Genomic DNA, 17,051 nt, shown 5'->3' with positions numbered 1-17,051 from the left:
TGGACAGGGCCTGAGGAATGAAACGACAGGGGTACAGAGGGTGGCGTGAGAGAGAGTGGACAGGGTGTTTGGAGTATAGAGGGAGAACGGGCAAGAACCTGGGGATGGAGAGAGAATGGACAAGGGGCGCTGTGGTTGGCGGTGGAATGGACAGTGGGAGCTGTGGGTGGTGGGAGGAAAGAACGGGGGTGCTGTGAGTGGTGAGGGAGAATGGATAGGGGGCGCTGGAGTGCCGGGGTAGAAATGGACAGGGAGCGCTGGAGTGGCGGGGGCTAATGGACAGGGGGCGCTGTGTGTGGCCAAGATCAAAAAGGTTGATGACAGTCAACACTTATCAGATGGTTTCCCGAACAGAAAACCTTGCACTGGAGACTCCCAGAAGAGGGGTGTTTCATCTGTATTCCTTCAATTAGTTTTGAAATATTGTTGTGTATCTGAATTGTTCAGGGATACCTGGGACAGAGAGAGATGGCTTTGGTTGTTGGAGGTCAGTCATCTCAGTTCCAGGACGTCTCTGCAGGAATTCATAGGGTCGTGACTTCTTAGGCTCAACCATCTTCATCAGTGACCTTCCTCCATCATAAGGTCAGAGGTGGAGATATTCACCAATAATTGCACAATGTTCGGCACGATTCACAACTCCTCACAAACTGAAGCAGTTCAGTTTGAAATGCAACAAGATCTTAACAATATCCAATGGGCTCAGGAGTGCAAGTGACATATATGCCATGCCAATGACAAACAATGACTCATCCCCAAAAGAGATAATCTGACCACTGCCCCGTGATATTCAACAGTGTTACTGTCACTAAACACCCCACTATCAACGTTCTTGGGGTTTATCATTGACCAGAAACTCAACTAGACTAATCACAAACACAATGGCAACAAGAGCAGGCAACAGGTCAGGCATACTGTGACTCCCCAAACCCTGTCCATCTTCTACAAATCACAAGTCAGCAGTGTAATGGAATACTCTCCCAACAGCTTGGATGGGTGCAGCTTCAACAGCATCCAAAAAGCTTGATACCATCCAGGACAAAGTCGCCTGCTTGATTGGCACCATCTCCACATACATCCACTCCCTCTACCCCACTGTTCAGAAGCAGGAATGTGTACGATCTACAAGATACAACACAGAAATTCACCAAAGATACTTAGAAAATACCTTCCAAACCAACAACCACTTCCTCTAGAACGACCAGGGCCACAGATACTTGGGAACACAACCTCTTGCAAGTACCCCTCCAATCCACTCACCATCTTGATTTGGAAACACATTGCTGTTCCTTCAGTGTTGCTGGGTCTAAATCCTGGAATTCTCTCCCTCAGGACATTGTGGGTCACCGTACAGCGTGTGGACTACAGCAGTTGAAGAAGGCGGGTCACCACCACCTTCTCAAGGGGAACTAAATGCTGGCCAGCCAGTGATGCCCATGTACCACGAGTAACTTTTAATAAATGATTGAAACGGAGGGTTGGAACCTGCAAACTAAACAAAAATCAACGTTCAGGTGGAACAGACGTCGTGCTTTAATTCGGTCCTTATGTGAGGACAGATAAAGAGCGATATACTGACACTGAACTGGAAATAGAGAGTTAAACCCCTGTAGGTGTATCAATTGAAAATCGATTCAAGATTAGCTCTTGATATATACGCCCCCAATACATGAAAAAGGACGGTTAAGAAGGCATATGGGACTCTTCCTTTCATCTCTTTAATGGCTGATGTAGTACCCACAATCCCATGCGATCCAGACACCGCTCTATTGGCCGTGAGCAGTGTTCATGGTGCGCATGTGTGAGATCGACATAGGGCCCCACCCCTCGTCGTTCTGATGGACGGGGAGACCAATCTTTGGGAAACCCTCTAGGACCGGAAGGGGCCTGGTCCTCCTGCCAATCAGAACCTCCGCCACTGTCTGAATGCGGAAGGTCGACCATGAGCTTCTGAAGTTGCTGTTGCTCCTCTCTCTCTGAATGAAGATTGAGCTTCAGTCCAGACTGTAACTTCCTTCCTCTGTTTAACATCTGGGAGGACCACACTCTCTTTTCTCGCCCTCTTTCCCATTTCTTTTCTCATCCTTGGGTTCAGCTGTTGGTTTGTAGGAGCTGAGGGGAAAAAGAAAGTCAATCGAGGTGAAGGGACAGACTATGGAAAAGGTTGGTCTAGATCTGTGCCTGTTAATGTTTGACAGGCTTTGTTTCCTGAGCTTGAGACATTTACTTGTCTGGCAAAAAAAGGATGGTGTCTTGATCCATGTTGGGGATGGAAGTGGATTATGCTGTGGGTGACTTGCTCGTAGTAGTCCAATAAGTATTAGATAAGTAATCATGACACACAAACCTTGGGTTATTGACTGTTTATTCGGAGCTCACGGGGAGAGCCAAGTCGACCTCATGGTCACAAGTCACTCTGACGAGAAACAGAGAGTTGTATGATTATATAGGTTACAATCATTTAACAATTAGCAAACTGTTAATTGCAGGAATTTGAGCAACCTAAGTCACTTTGCCCAACAACGCAGTGTCTGGATAGTGTTGGTTAGTAGCTGATAAGTATACAATAGGTCCTTGCAAAGAGAAGGATACTTCCATGCAAGACAAGAATTTGTTTATCAGGTAACAGTACAGCTGCAAGGCCGAGTGTCTCTGTTGAGTCTGGGAATTAAGGGTAGTTGGGACAAAGCAGGGAGGAGGAGCTCAGACAATGGATAGATCAGCCATGATCTTAATGTAGGCTGGAAGGGCCAAATGGCCTACTCCTGCTTCTATTACTATGAAACTATAACCCTGCATTTCCCATGCCTAACCCACCTAACCTGCACATCCCTGGGCACTGTAAGTAATTTAGCATGGCCAATCCAAATCAAGGCCGGTGAGCAGTGTAGTGATGTGGAAAATGAACATCAGAGAACAATAGAAAGGGACAAGGAGAGTAAATATACCAGCAATCAAAACTGGATTCTAAAGATCACAAAAATTGAAATGATACATGGTGAATCTGAATGTGTGCCACATTGTAACAAAAGTGAATGAATTCACTGCACTCATTGAAATGAATAATTATGGTCTGAGACTCCTCACAGAGACATGGCTTCAGGATGGCAAGAATTGGATCCTGAATATTGAGGGGGGAGTCAGATGGGAAGCGAGGTAAAGGCAGAGAGGGTTGGCACTGCTAATCAAAGCACTGATCACAGGGTAGTCTGGTGTCAGCTTGGGTTTCAGGGCCTGATCTCTCTGTCCTCTGATCTCCCTGTTCCCACAGAGTAAGATGTTGGTCTGTCCTCACCTTTGCTGGACTTCTGCTGAAGCTTTCACGCCTCTTTTACAGCTTCCAGAACAAGAAAACATTCAGTCAATCGAAAGCCAACCCACAATCTCAGCCTGTCACTTTTCCAGACACAGAGTGTAGTCATAGCAGGGAATCAAACAAGAAAAGTGAAACAAAATCAAAAATAAATAAATGCCTAATGTTTGTTCATTAGGAAGTAAACCAGAAATAGGGCTGTCCCAGGATTCTGATAGTGCCCTACTTGAGGAATTCTCTCTCCCTTCGATGTAACTATTAGTACTGTTGGAGCAAAGTAACTCGTGTGTCAAATTGTTTAAAGTAAAGTAGTCAGGAGAGGAGACCTTGAGCAATTAACTAGCTTTATTCGTTGCCATTGGGGAATACCTCTTAGTTCAAAATAAAGTCTGACGTAATCCAATAAAATACAGAATGTTACAAGTTTTATGTAAAACACAAGCCCCACTCTCCATTAATTATGCAACTGAGGGGCAGTCGTAAGGTTCACATACATTGTCCATACCTACATTTCTTCATGTCTACAAAACTGAATGTTATCTTATACTGCAGGTTCAGCTCGGCTCTAATTACTGATAAGGGACAGAGAGAACCAATCCATCATTTTATGAAGCAGCACAGTCTAATGGCCTGAGGAGCAGAGACAGCCTGCAGCTGCAAGGTCAGGCTATCAAAACAGAATTCCTTAGCCAGGGCTCAGACAGCATTCTGTTAACAGGCTACATTTTACTGCAAACATTGCTTTGTGACAATATGGCTTCCATGCAGTTTTGTCAATTTTGATCACATTCTCCCACAATCCCTCCTTTTTTATTAAAATGAGGAGATTGGGGGTGTCAGCAAAAGGGGGATTATACCCAGAGCCAGGGGGATTGTCAGGGGTTGGTGCCTGGAGATCGGACTGATAGTCCTCGGGTTCAGTAAGGACAGGGGCAGAAGGCGCCAGGGATTGGGAATCATCATCAGGGGTTTCATCAGGAATGGGAAATCTCGGCATCTGGGAGATCGCTGGAGAGGAGGGCCGCAACAGTGAACTGAGCCGAGCACAGGATTGTCTGCGGGGTGACTTTGATTTCCAGTCGAGCAGTTCCAAAGGCAGGGGGAAAGAAAGCTGCAAGTTGCTCAAACACCATAAGGGCTCGCTTTTGGTACGAGTTCAGGACGGATGGGGATATGGGCACATACCTAGCAGCTAGAGTGGTTGACATTCTGTGCAAAAAAAAATGTTTTAAACTGTAATTCCTGTTTATTAGAGGTTATCAGGCCAAATCAAACATAGTCAGTGAAAGAAAGATAAGGAAGAGTGCAGTGAAAGGCAGAATGATCAGGCTGAACCATTCACGATGAAGACTGAAGATGTCTCTCTGACGGGGGTCTTCTGGTGTTCCTCCAGGAGGTGGCGCTCGTTTTCATTGTGTTGTGTGTGTGTCCATGCGGCCTCCCCATGACCTTGACTGTTGACCGGGGAACCCCAGCAGGGACTAGGAACGGGCCTTTCCATCTCAGCCCCAATATGCCCCGGTCCTAATGCTGAGGCTTGGCGTTCCCGTGAATGTAAACTCTGAAGAGCTTTGGTTCACTGATGCAATTATTTCCCACTTGTCCAACACGAGAGTGTCCGCTGTTTCAGCCATTGGGGTGGTTTAGATTCATCTACTAAATACATCTACTCTTATTAGACAATATTCATAACAATGTACGTGAGGTGATTCTATAAAAGCAAGTTGTCGACAGGGAAAAAGGCTGACCAGGCAAGGAGGTGGTTAACAAACACACTCTCTCTGCCTGCACCCCTCTCTCTCTCTGTGTAACACTCTTCAACTTTCTACATGTCTCAGTTTGTCAGCTTTGATTATTCCTTCCTTCCAAGGGTAATGAGGCACTCACATACCAGAACAGCCCAAGTTAAGGAGTTGAGCCTCATAAATCCTGACACATTGCTGCTTAGCCAAGTGTGCAAACTCTAAATCCCTCTCAGCTGTTCCATTTGTAAGTTGAACACTATTTCCAAAGCAAGTTGTTCATGTCTCTGCATGAGTCCACAACTCGGGGGAAGTACAACGGAGTCTTTCATAGTTGCCCCAATGTGTCCTGTATGTCGAATTCATTCAAGTCAGGACATCCTGAAGCGAGCGATTATACTTACTGCAGATTTCTACTCACCAATTAAAACTAATATTGGGCACTCGAACAGATCGGGGGCAACTTGAAGCATGGCACGGACCTCAGTGTGGGTCCAGGGCTTATCAAATAGGGTTTCACCTCTCAAAGCCCTGGGGCAAGCAAATTCATTATTACTAACTTTGTAAAGCACAAGTGCTCTCAGCAACATTACGTCCAGACGCTAGGACCCTGTTGAGTTCTCTCACTAGTATCTTGTGGCTGAGTAGGGAGAATTGTATCAACATTTCTAACAGCATTTTTGTCCCTGGCCAGCTTTCCTCTTTATTTTGGACACAACAAAAGCAGCAACCACCCTCTATATTTCATCTCTCAAAGGATATCGGCCGGTGACCTGAGAGGACCAGGGTATCTCCTGCCTGACTCGCCAACTGTGGGGGATGGAAATAAAGCCCCATGTCAGAAAAGAATTTGTTTATCAGGAAGCAGTAAAGCTGCAAGGCCAACCGTCTCCGCTGAGCCTGGGAAACACAAGCTTTAGCAAGCAGGCACTAAGCTGAGATTCAAAATGGTTTCCAGGCTTTAATATGTGACAAAATGGCTGACCCAAATCTAATAATTGTCCCACATCATCGCAGGGAATTAAACAAGAGAAATGAAACAAAATGAGAAATAAACACATGTTTGTGTTTACTGTATGTTTATGAGGAAGAAAACCAGAAGGAGGGATCTCACAGGTTTCTCCTCATGCCCAACTTGAGGAATTCTCTCTCTCGCTTACATTTAACTATTCGTATGCAGCTTGGATTTACATCACTAGAAATAAAGCATCTGTTATCAAATACGCATAGAGATAGACAGCACTGATTTAGACTTTTTCTCTCCCTCATGCACATACACACACATAGAAGTCCATGCCAGTGAATGTGTATCTGCAGAATTATATTTGCAGATACATTCTATTTTGCTCAAAAAATGCAAAATCTGCAGGCACTCAATACGTGCAATATTTTCTGAATTCCACTTTGGAAATAGAATCAGTCTGACCCAAGATCGGGACACAGAAGACTCTGACCTCACACCTTTATTGCATTGTCTGAGCTGAGATGTCACATTTTGCTATGAAACCTTGAGTTATCTTGAGAAGGTGACAGACTACAAGATGTCATGATACCTGCAACCCATTCGAAAAGATAAAAACTTAACAATCCCAGGTTTGTTCAATATATCATTTCAGTGGCAGGACACGGGAATGTTTTGCTATAAATTCTGTGTCTTATGATATTATTCTCCACAACCACCTGATGGAGGAGCAGCACTCCGAAAGCTACTGGTTCCAAAGAAGCCTGTTGGACAAAACCTGGCGTTGTGTGGTTTTTAACTTTGTCCAGATTAGGGTGGGTTGACCATGTTAAATCACCCATTGTGCCCAGAGATGTGCACATCAGGGTGGATCGGTCCTGCTAAATTACCCATAGTGCCCAGGGATGTGCAGGTTCGGGTGGATTGGTCATGCTAAATTACCCATAGTGCCCAGAGATGTGCAGGTTCGGGTGGATTGGTCATGCTAAATTACCCATAGTGCCCAGAGATGTGCACATTAGGGTGGATTGGTCATGCTAAATTACCCATAGTGCCCAGAGATGTGCAGGTTCGGGTGGATTGGTCATGCTAAATTACCCATTGTGCCCAGGGATGTGCAGGTTAGGGTGGATTGGCCGTGCTAAATTACCCATAGTGCCCAGGGATGTGCAGGTTTGGGTGGATTGGTCATGCTAAATTACCCCTAGTGCCCAGAGATGTGCACATTAGGGTGGATTGGCCGTGCTAAATTACCCATAGTGCCCAGGGATGTGCAGGTTAAGGTAGATTGGCCATGCTAAATTACCCATAGTGCCCAGGGATGTGCAGGTTCGGGTAGATTGGTTATGCCAAATTCCGCATAATATCCAGGGATGTGCAGGTTCGGTGTATTATTCAGGGTTAAATGTAGAGCAGTGGGGGTGAGGGAATGGGTTACCCTTGGGAGGGTCAGTGGGGCAGTGTGGCCTGCTTCCACACTGTGGGGATTCCCTGAAGGGAAGGGATTCTCCTCCCCTTCTGCTGCAGGGCCGCGCAGGTGCAGTGAGGGGCCCCCGCTGTCCACCTCGCCCCGCCCCCTTCACTGTCACCTTACCCCGCCCCTTTAATGACGTCAGAATGCGGAAGTGGCCCCGTCAGTTTGAGTGACACTCCCTCCCTCTGCGCATCCCCTCATCCTGGGAGGGCCGGGGAGGCGGGGAAGTCTGTTCCCTTGGAGCAACTGGAGTGAATCCAGGGAGGGAGCAGTCTCCACAAACTCAGGTATGTGTCTTAGTTACCCGGGTGAGGAGGGACTGAAGGATAGAGATTGGGAAGGGGGAGGGCTGGATATCTTTTCTGTTTTGATGTTTAAAATGCACCCGATTCCCACCAGTAACTGCAACAGGTACAAGTACAGCACATGCAATATTCCTCATTGCAGCTTCAAGCCGGTTTTGCATCCTCTGTTCTTCCTCCACCTTGGCTCCAGCACATTCAGCTTCCTTCCCTCATTCCCATCCTCCCGCCCTGATGTTCCAAGCTGACCCGCAAAAGTTCCTCCAGTGTCTTTTGTGGGTTTTGAGAACTTTCTCAATCCTTTTAATTGAGTAGATGAGTTGGGAAGTTATGTTGTAGCTGCACCAGACATTGGTTAGGCCACTTTTGGAATGTTGTGTGCAATTCTGGTCTCTCTGCTAGAGGAAGGATGTTGTGAAACCTGAAAGGATTCAGAAAAGATTGACAAGGATGTTGTCAGGGTTTGAGCTGAACAGGGTTGGGCTGTTTTCCTTGGAGTGCTAGAGGCTGAGGGGTAACCCTACAGATTTCTATAAAATCATGAGGGGCATGGATAGGGTAAAAAGACAAGGTGTTTTCCCTGGGATGGGTGAGTCCAGAACTACAGGTTTAGGGTGAGAGTGGGGGGAAGATTTAAAAGGGACCTTTGGGGCAATTCCTATATTGAGGGCAGTGCATCTAAGGAATGAGCTGCCAGAGGAAGTGGTGGAGGCTGGTACAATTACAACATTTAAAAGGCATCTGGATGTATATATGACTAGGAAGGGTTTTACAGGGATATGGGCCAAGTGTTGGCAAATGGGACCAGATAGATTTAGGATATCTTGCCAACATGGACAAGTTGGACCAAAGGGCCTGTTTCTGTGCTGTACATCTGGTAGACAGTGGTCCTCAGAATTCTGTTCCCATTAAGCTCTCCCTTAACTCAATTGCAAGCGGTCTTGGTGACAGTATGAGATTCTGAAAAGAAAAAGGACCCCATAAAGGGAAGGATTCTGTCCTGGGTCCCTACATGGAGATGGGTATAGTTACTTATGCCGCGTAAGGCCTGCTGTATCCCAGCCAGTGGAACACAAGCTGTTTGTCTATACGGGCAGGAGGTATATGGCCCCTTTGTCTTACACGAGTGGGTGAGACAAGTCTCAAATAGGCAGGAGATGTTATGTAGAACATGAACAATTGCACACCCATAGCTGGTACCATTAAAGCAATTCTCATATGACCCGGCAGTAGAGTTAAAAGACTTCAGCAAACAGGTGGCAGGAGGAAAACCTATCCTTAACCATTTGACTAAAATGTTTAATTTTGAATAATATAACACATTTGCTGCACAATAGAAAATAGGCAGGGAGAGTAAGACAATTAAGAACGTTTGCCTGAACATCAGTGAACCTGTATAAACAGGACACCGAGTGATAACATTCACGGCTGTCCCTTTGTGAAATTAATAACAATGTTTGATTCTGACCTCAAAATGAAACTCGCTATCAATTGACTTCTCCCTTGAATTATTGTCCTTCACTATTATCTGTCTAGTTCAGAACATGCAGTGCTTTTGTTAACTTTTTTGTGTTTGTGACAGTATAGCCTTTGCAAACTTGTGGATAAAGATAGTCTGTTTGTGATAGTACAACAGAGTAGCCTGCCAGGGCTCTTGAAGGGAGAACAATGTCCTACTCTCCTGGGTTATTAGAATCCAGTTAGCCTGGCTTATAGGTATCAGTGTTAGGTTGTACTAATAGCATCACTGTTACATGAAGGGGATGATTAAAATTAAACTAAAACTGTCTGCAAGAGCTTTTTTTAAAATTCCAGACTACCAAAGGTACGATCTCCGGGATGAGCCAAGAGAGGCTTACAAGTTCATAAGGAATTCCTTAGGCCTTCTCAAATCTGTACTTTATCGAGAGTTCTTCATTACTATTACCAACAAAGTGCGGTCCATTGTCCGAGCGAATGCACGCAGGTATACCGAAGCGGGGGAGTCATTTCCTTAAGCAAAATCTTCACCACAGTCTCAGCAGTAGTGTTAGGAGTAGGGTAGGCTTCAATCCACTTAGAAAAGACATCAACAATAAGCGAAACATATTTATAGCACTGACATTTCTGCAACTCAATGAAGTCCAGTTGAAGTGTCTCAAAGGGACCCTCTGCCAAGGGAGTTCTACCCGGAGTACAAGGCAAGCCTTTTCCAGGGTTATGTTCCTGACAAATAAGACACCGGCCGCTAACCCTTTGAGCTCGTTGTTGGAGGCGGGGGACGCCACCAAGCCGTCAGGAGAAAGTCAGTGACCGAACGGGCACCACCGTGAGTTGCATAATGTACACAGTCAATAACCCATAGAGCAAGATCATCAGACATACAAGTTTTACCCACGGGAGGAGTCCAGAGTTGGAATTGTCCTCCTGCCTATCAGAGCCCCCCCATTGTCTAAATACAGAAGTTGGACCATGAGCTTCTGAAGCTCCTGCTCCTCTCTCTCTCTCTGAATGAAGATTAAGCTTCACCCCAGACCGCAATGCCCTTCCCTTGTCCAACATCTCTGAGTACGGTACTCTCTTTTCTCACCCCCTTTTTCCAGAGTGGTGAAGGGAGGTGATTTGAAATTGGAGAACTCCGTGTTGATCCTCAGGGCTGCAGGCTGCCCGGGCAGAAGGTGGGTTGTTCCTCCAATTTGCAGTGTGCTTTGTTGTGACAATGGAAGAGGCCAAAGATGGTCATATTGGGAAGGGGAATTAAAATGGGTGGTGACTGGGAGGTCCAGTCGGCTTCTGTGGACCCAGCTGCGATGCTCGGTGAACCGTTCCCCAAGTTTATGCTCAGGGTCCCCCATGTCGAGAAGACCACCATTGGCAAACACATGGCAAATGGAGTGCCACAATGTAAAGTTACAGCCTTTACTGTGGGGGGAAAGAAACGCAGAAAGGAGGTGAATTTCCGATGCTGGAGATCAGAGTCGAAAAGTGTGGTGCTGGAAAAGCACAGCTGCTCTGACATCATCCGAGGAGCAGGAGAGTTGATGTTTCGGGCACCAGCCCTTCATCAGGAATGATGTGTGGATGTGCAAAGGGGCCTCAGCGTCCTCCTACACCAGTCACTGCCAGTTGTCAGACAGGTGCAGCAAGCAGTCACCAAGGCAAGTGGTGTATTAGCAAGAGGAATTCAGATCGGAAGTGGGGATGTCTCCCTGCAGTTAGGGGGTCATTGAATATATTCAAGGCTGAGTTCATCTGATTTTTGACCAACAAAGAAGTGGATGTTTGTGGGGGAAGGCAAGGAAATGATTTCAAGACCAGTACAGAATAGTTAGTCAGACAGCACAGAAACAGACCCTTCAGTCCAACGAGTCCATGCTGACTATATTCAGAAACTAAGCTAGTCCCACCTAGATTGGTCCATATCCCTCCGAACCTTTCCTATTCATGTACTTCTCCAAATGTTAAGTTGGAGAACAAAGAGACCTTGGAGTGCAGGTTCATTGTTCCTCGAGATCGGAGTCTCGGGAAGATAGTGAAGAAAGTGTTTGGGATGCTTTCCTTTATTGGTCAGAACATTGAGTAAAGGGGTTGGGAGGTCATGTTGCAGCTGTACAGGACATTGGTGAGACCACTTTTGGAATACTGCATTCAGTTCTGGTCTCCCTGCTAGAGGAAAGATGTTGTGAAACTTTGAAAGGAGTTGGAAAAGATTTACAAGGCTGTTGCCAGGGTTGGAGGGTTTGAGCTACAGGGGGAGGCTGAATAGGCCAGGATATTTTCCCTGGCGCATAAGAGGCTGACGTTTAGCGGGAAGGATAAATTATACAAGAGGGGCGGGTTGCACCTTAATAGGTGGGGGACCAGCATTCTGGCAGGTAGGTTGTCCACTGCAACACAGCTGCATTTAAACTAAATAGTGAGGGGAGGGGACAAACCGGAAGTTTAAGAAGAAAGTTAGAACAAGAGAAGTCAAGAAAGACAACGGAATCAATGGAGCAGAAAACTCAAAAGAAAAGGATCATGCCGTAAGGTCAAGTGAAATAGGGATTGATGGGAAGGGTGAGGGGAGTAACAAATTAAAAATATGAATGCACCAAGCATTAGCAATAAGGTGGAGGAACTTGAGGCTCATTTGGAAATTGGCAGTTATGATGATGTGGGGATAACTGAGATGTGGCTTCAAGTGGATAGAGCCTGGGAAATGAATATTCCAAAGGTATACGTGCTATCGTAAGGACAGACTAACTGGCAGAGGGGGGTGGGGTGGCCCTGTTGGTAAGGAATGATATTCAGTCCCTTGCACGGGGGGACCTAGAATCAGGGGTTGGAGAGTCAGTATGGCTCGAACTGAGAAATTCGAAGGGTAGAAAGACCATAATGGGAGTTATCTACAGGCCCCCAAACAGTAGCCTGGATGTAGTGTGTAAGTTGAATAAGGAGCTGAAATTGGCCTGTCGCAAAGATATTAGTACATTGTTATGGGGGGATTTCAACATGCAGGTAGACTGGGAGAATCAGGATGGTACTGGACCCCAAGAAAGGGAGTTTGTGGAGTGTCTCCGAGATGGATTCTTAGAACAGCTTGTGCTGGAGCCGACCAGATGTTGTGCATCGAACCGGATTTGATCAGGAATCCCGAAGTAAAAGAGGCATTAGGAGGTAGTGACCACAATACAATAAACTTTAATCTGCAGTTTGAAAGGGAGAGGGTAGAATCGGAAGTGACAATATTTCAGTTGAATAAGGGAAACTATGGAGGTACGAGGGAGGAGCTGGCCAATGTTCAATGGTGCAATCCCCTCGCAGGGATGGCAGTGGAGGAACAATGGCAGGTATCTCTGGGTATAATGCAGAAGATGCAGGACCAGTTCATTCCAGAAAGGAAGAAAGATCCTAAGGAGAGGCAGGGGTGGCTGTGGCTGATGAGGGAAGTTAAGGACCATATAAAGACAAAAGGGAAAAAGTATAACATAGCAAAGATGAGTGGGAAATCGGAGGACTGGGAAGCTTGTAAAGAACAACAGAGGATAACTAAAAAGGAAATATGCGAAGAACAAATCAGGTACGAAGGTAAACTGGCCAAAATTGTAAAGGAGGATAGTAAAGGCTTTTTTTAGGTATGTGAAAAGAAAAAAAAATGATTAAGACTAAAATTGGGCCCTTGAAGACAGAAACAAATGAATTTATTGCGAGGAACAAAGAAATGGCAGAAGAGTTGAATTGGTACTTTGCTCGTGTCTTCCCCAGTGAAGACAGATCTAATCTCCCAGATGTAATAGTGGCTGAAGGACCTGAACTGAAGGGAATTTGAATTAGGCAGGAAATGGTGCTGGAGAGACTGTTAGGTCTGAAGGCCAATATGACCCCGGGACCTGATAGTCTGCATCACAGGGTACTGAAGGAGGTGGCTCTAGAAATCGTGGATGCATTGGTGATCATTTTCCAATGTTCTATAAATTCAGGATCAGTTCCTGCAGATTGGAGGGTGGCTAATGTTGTCCCACTTTTTAAGAAAGGAGGGAGAGAGAAAACAGAGGATTATAGTGGTGGGAAAAATGCTGAAGTCAATTATAAAGGACGAAATTATGACATATCTGGATAGCAGTAACAGGATAGGTCAGAGTCAGCATGGATTTATGAAGGGGAAATCATGCTTGACTAATCTTCTGGAATTTTTTGAGGATGTGGACAAGGGAGATCCAGTGGATGTAGTATACCTGGACTTTCAGAAAGCCTTTGATAAAGTCCCACTTAGGAGGTTAGTGAGCAAAATTAGGGCACATGGTATTGAGGGCAAAATACTGACATGGATTAAAAATTGGTTGGCTGACAGGAAACAAAGAGTAGTGATAAACGGCTCCATTTCGGAATGGCAGGCGGTGACCAGTGGGGTACCGCAGGGATCAGTGCTGGGACCGCAGCTTTTTACAATGTACATTAACGATATAGATGAAGGTATTAAAAGTAATATTAGCAAATTTGCTGATGACACAAAGCTGGGTGGCAGGGTGAAATGTGAGGAGGATGTTAGGAGAATACAGGGTGACCTGGATAGGCTCGGTGAGTGGATAGATGCATGGCAGATGCTGTTTAATGTGGATAAATGTGTGGTTATCCATTTTGGTGGCAAGAACAGGAAGGCAGATTGCTACCTAAATGGAGTCAAGTTAGGTAAAGGGGATCTAGGTGTTCTTGTACATCAGTCAATGAAAGTAAGCATGCAGGTACAGCAGGCAGTGAAGAAAGCTAATAGCATGCTGGCCTTCATAACAAGAGGAATTGAGTATAGAAGCAAAGAGGTCCTTCTGCAGCTGTACCTGGTGAGACTGGACCTGGAGTACTGTGTGCAGTTTTGGTCTCCAAATTTTGAGGAAAGACAATCTGGCTATTGAGGGAATGCAAGATAGGTTCACAAAGTCAATTCCCAGAATGGCGGGACTATCTTACGCTGAAAGATTGGAGCGACTGGGCTTGTGTACCCTTGAGTTTGGAAGGCTGAGAGGGGATCTGATTGAGACGTATAAGATTATTAAAGGATTGGACACTCGGGAGGCAGGAAGCATGTTTCTGCTGATGGGGGAGTGCCGAACCAGAGGGCACAGTTTAGATATAAGGGGTAGGCCATTTAGAACAGAGTTGAAGAGAAACTTCTTCACCCAGAGAGTGGTGGGTATATGGAATGCTCTTCCCCAGAGGGCAGTGGAGGCCAAGACTCTGGATACTTTCAAGAAAGAGTTGGATAGTGGGATCAAGGGTTATGGGGATAAGGCAGGAACAGGATACTGATTGTGGATGATCAGCCATGGTGGTGCTGGCTCGAAGGGCAGAATGGCCTACTCATGCACCTATTGTCTATTGTCTGATGAATGTTCATAAGGGGCATGGATTGGGTGAATATCCAAGGTCTTTTCCCCTGGGTATGGGAGTCCAGAACTAGAGGGCATATGTTTGAGCTGAGAGGGGAATGATTTAAAAGGGACCTGAGGGGCAGACCTACTCACTCTCCGCAGTATCCCAGTGTTGTGAAAGATATTCACTTTCAGGTGGATTTTTCTTGATGTTAGTCTTGACAGTTTTTGCTTTTCTGCCCCTGTAAGATCCTGAATCAGCATCTTCAGGGGAGTTAGTTAGAGCGGAGTGAGAACAGAGGGGGATGGTGCTTTCAATTTTGTGGAATTAGAAAAGAAAAGAATATTCCGCAGAAAGTTGAATTCCTAGTTCTGAATTTCTACCCTGCACTGACAATGATCACTTTTGTAATCTCTTTTTAACAGAGTATTGGACGATCTGAAGACAGAAGTTTCAAAATCAACAGATTGAAGGGCTCTCCATTGTCTGCAGTCCTCACTTTGACATCAATGTCTGACAGTCACTCAATCCATCGGGATGACAACAATTTTCCAACTGTGATTGTGTGAGAAGGAGCAAAGCTTTTTGGTTCCTGTTTGAGGATGTTTTCAGCGTCAGTGGGACTGGATGAGAGACCCCACTGTTGCAGTGCACTGACCGTGGAGCCTGAAACAGTTATACGGCCTGGGAAGGGGAATTCACGATGGGGAGGGGCTCCACACGCAGTTGTGTGTAACTGAAGCTTCGGCCATGGAGAGACCCGAGGAATCCTGCCCCGTGGAGAAACCGTGGAAGTGTGGCGACTGCGGGAAAGGTTTCCATGTCCCGTCTGTCCTGGAGACGCATCGGCGCAGCCACACCGGGGAGAAGCCGTTCTCCTGCTATGTCTGCGGGAAGGCCTTCAGTGATTCCTCCACCCTGCTGAGGCACCAGCGGATTCACACCAGGGAGAGGCCCTTCAGCTGCCCCGAGTGCGGGAAGGCCTTCAGCGATTCCTCTGCCCTGCTGACCCACCGGCGGGTCCACACGGGGGAGAGGCTGTTCAGATGTTCCAAGTGCGGGAAGGCCTTTACCCAGGCCTCTGCCCTGCTGAGGCACCAGTGGGTCCACATGGGGAAGAGGCCGTTCCCCTGCACCGAGTGTGGCAAGGCCTTCAGCAATTCCTCCAACCTGCTGACCCACCGGCGGGTCCACACGGGGGAGAGGCCATTCCCCTGTCCTGTCTGCAGGAAGGCCTTCAGCAGTTCCTCCAACCTGCTGACCCACCAGCGGGTCCACACGGGGGAGAGGCCCTTCAGCTGCCCCAAGTGCAGGAAGACCTTTACCCAGGCCTCCAACCTGCTGAGGCACCAGCAGGTCCACACGGGGGGAGAGGCCCTTCAGCTGCCCCGAGTGTGGGGAGGGGTTCTGTCAGGTGAGCAGCCTGCGGAGGCACGAGCAGCTCCACTAGGGGGAGAGGCCCTTCAGGGGGCCCCTGGTGCAGGAAGGGGTTCACCTGCTCGATTAAGCTGCTGACCCACCAGTGGCTCCACACCGGGGAGAGGCCGTTCACCTACTCTCTCAGTGCAGGAAGGGCTTCACCTGCTCCTCCCAACTGTGGACGCACTGAAGCAGCCACAGCCGAGTGCCATTATCAACTGGACTATCGACCCAGTTTCGGGGCTGCTGGGTTCGAATCCGGCCGCGGCAGATGGCGGAATTGGAATTTGTTCAGAAACTGCAGTTCAGAATCTAACGATTAAACCATTTTTTGTGTGGGGGGGGGGTGGAGCAAAAACCCCTATCTGATTCACTCACATCCTTTTTAGGGGAGGAAACTGCTGTTGTGGGAAAGGATTCACTCAGTCGTTCCAACTGCATCCTTTACCCAGGCTGGCCTACACGTGACTCCAGACCCACAGCGGTGTGGTTGACTCGACACTGCCCATCCAACTTACTTGGAATACAGGATACGGGTTGAAATTACTGAGTGAGGCAATACTTCCCACAGATTAAGGCTGTACCAAGGATCCAATTACAAAGGGACAACTTGGTGGTGACCAATACTAAGGAAAGTGTGGTTGTTGGGGGGAGGTGTGTGCACTTTGGTCTTGAGCTGTTTGAAAAGTAGCTACTTTTTCTCTGCCTTTTTGCTGGGGGGATCTGAAGCTGTAACAAAGTTGGGTTGCAATAAAGGTTACCTGAACTTAACACCGGGCTCAGACTCTCATTGAAGGCTTTGAGCTCCAAGAGGTTTTAGTTTTAAAGCTGCTCGTTTCTTTCAGCCTCCTGCACTAAGTTTAGAACATAGAACAATCCAGCGCTGGGGAACTCAAAACTAGGGGGGGGGGGGATTTTTATTTAAACATAAGGAGAGAGATTTAAAAGAAACCGGTTAGGTACATAGTTCTTTGAAAGTTATATCACTGGTAGACAGTGGTTTAGAGTACTG

The 17,051-nt window shown here is 46.8% G+C and overlaps 2 protein-coding genes across 2 annotated transcripts in view; both read left to right on the top strand.

Moving 5' to 3' along the window:
• The window catches only part of LOC140460009 (uncharacterized), a 122,309-nt gene that overhangs the window by 29,775 nt on the left and 75,483 nt on the right, over window positions 1-17,051 (top strand). The gene's annotated exons all lie outside the window — the stretch shown is intronic.
• On the top strand, window positions 7,670-16,810 carry LOC140460773 (uncharacterized). The gene is made up of 2 exons (XM_072555451.1): window positions 7,670-7,777; window positions 15,046-16,810. The coding sequence occupies exon 2, from the start codon at window positions 15,371-15,373 to the stop codon at window positions 16,133-16,135; it is 765 nt and encodes a 254-aa protein (XP_072411552.1). The 5' UTR covers window positions 7,670-7,777; window positions 15,046-15,370; the 3' UTR covers window positions 16,136-16,810.

This window comes from Chiloscyllium punctatum, chromosome 36 (genome assembly GCF_047496795.1).
Source record: "Chiloscyllium punctatum isolate Juve2018m chromosome 36, sChiPun1.3, whole genome shotgun sequence".
NCBI classification, from domain to species: domain Eukaryota; kingdom Metazoa; phylum Chordata; class Chondrichthyes; order Orectolobiformes; family Hemiscylliidae; genus Chiloscyllium; species Chiloscyllium punctatum.
The sequence above is the reverse complement of the archived record's forward strand: the minus strand, read 5'-3'. Positions and strand labels throughout refer to the sequence as shown.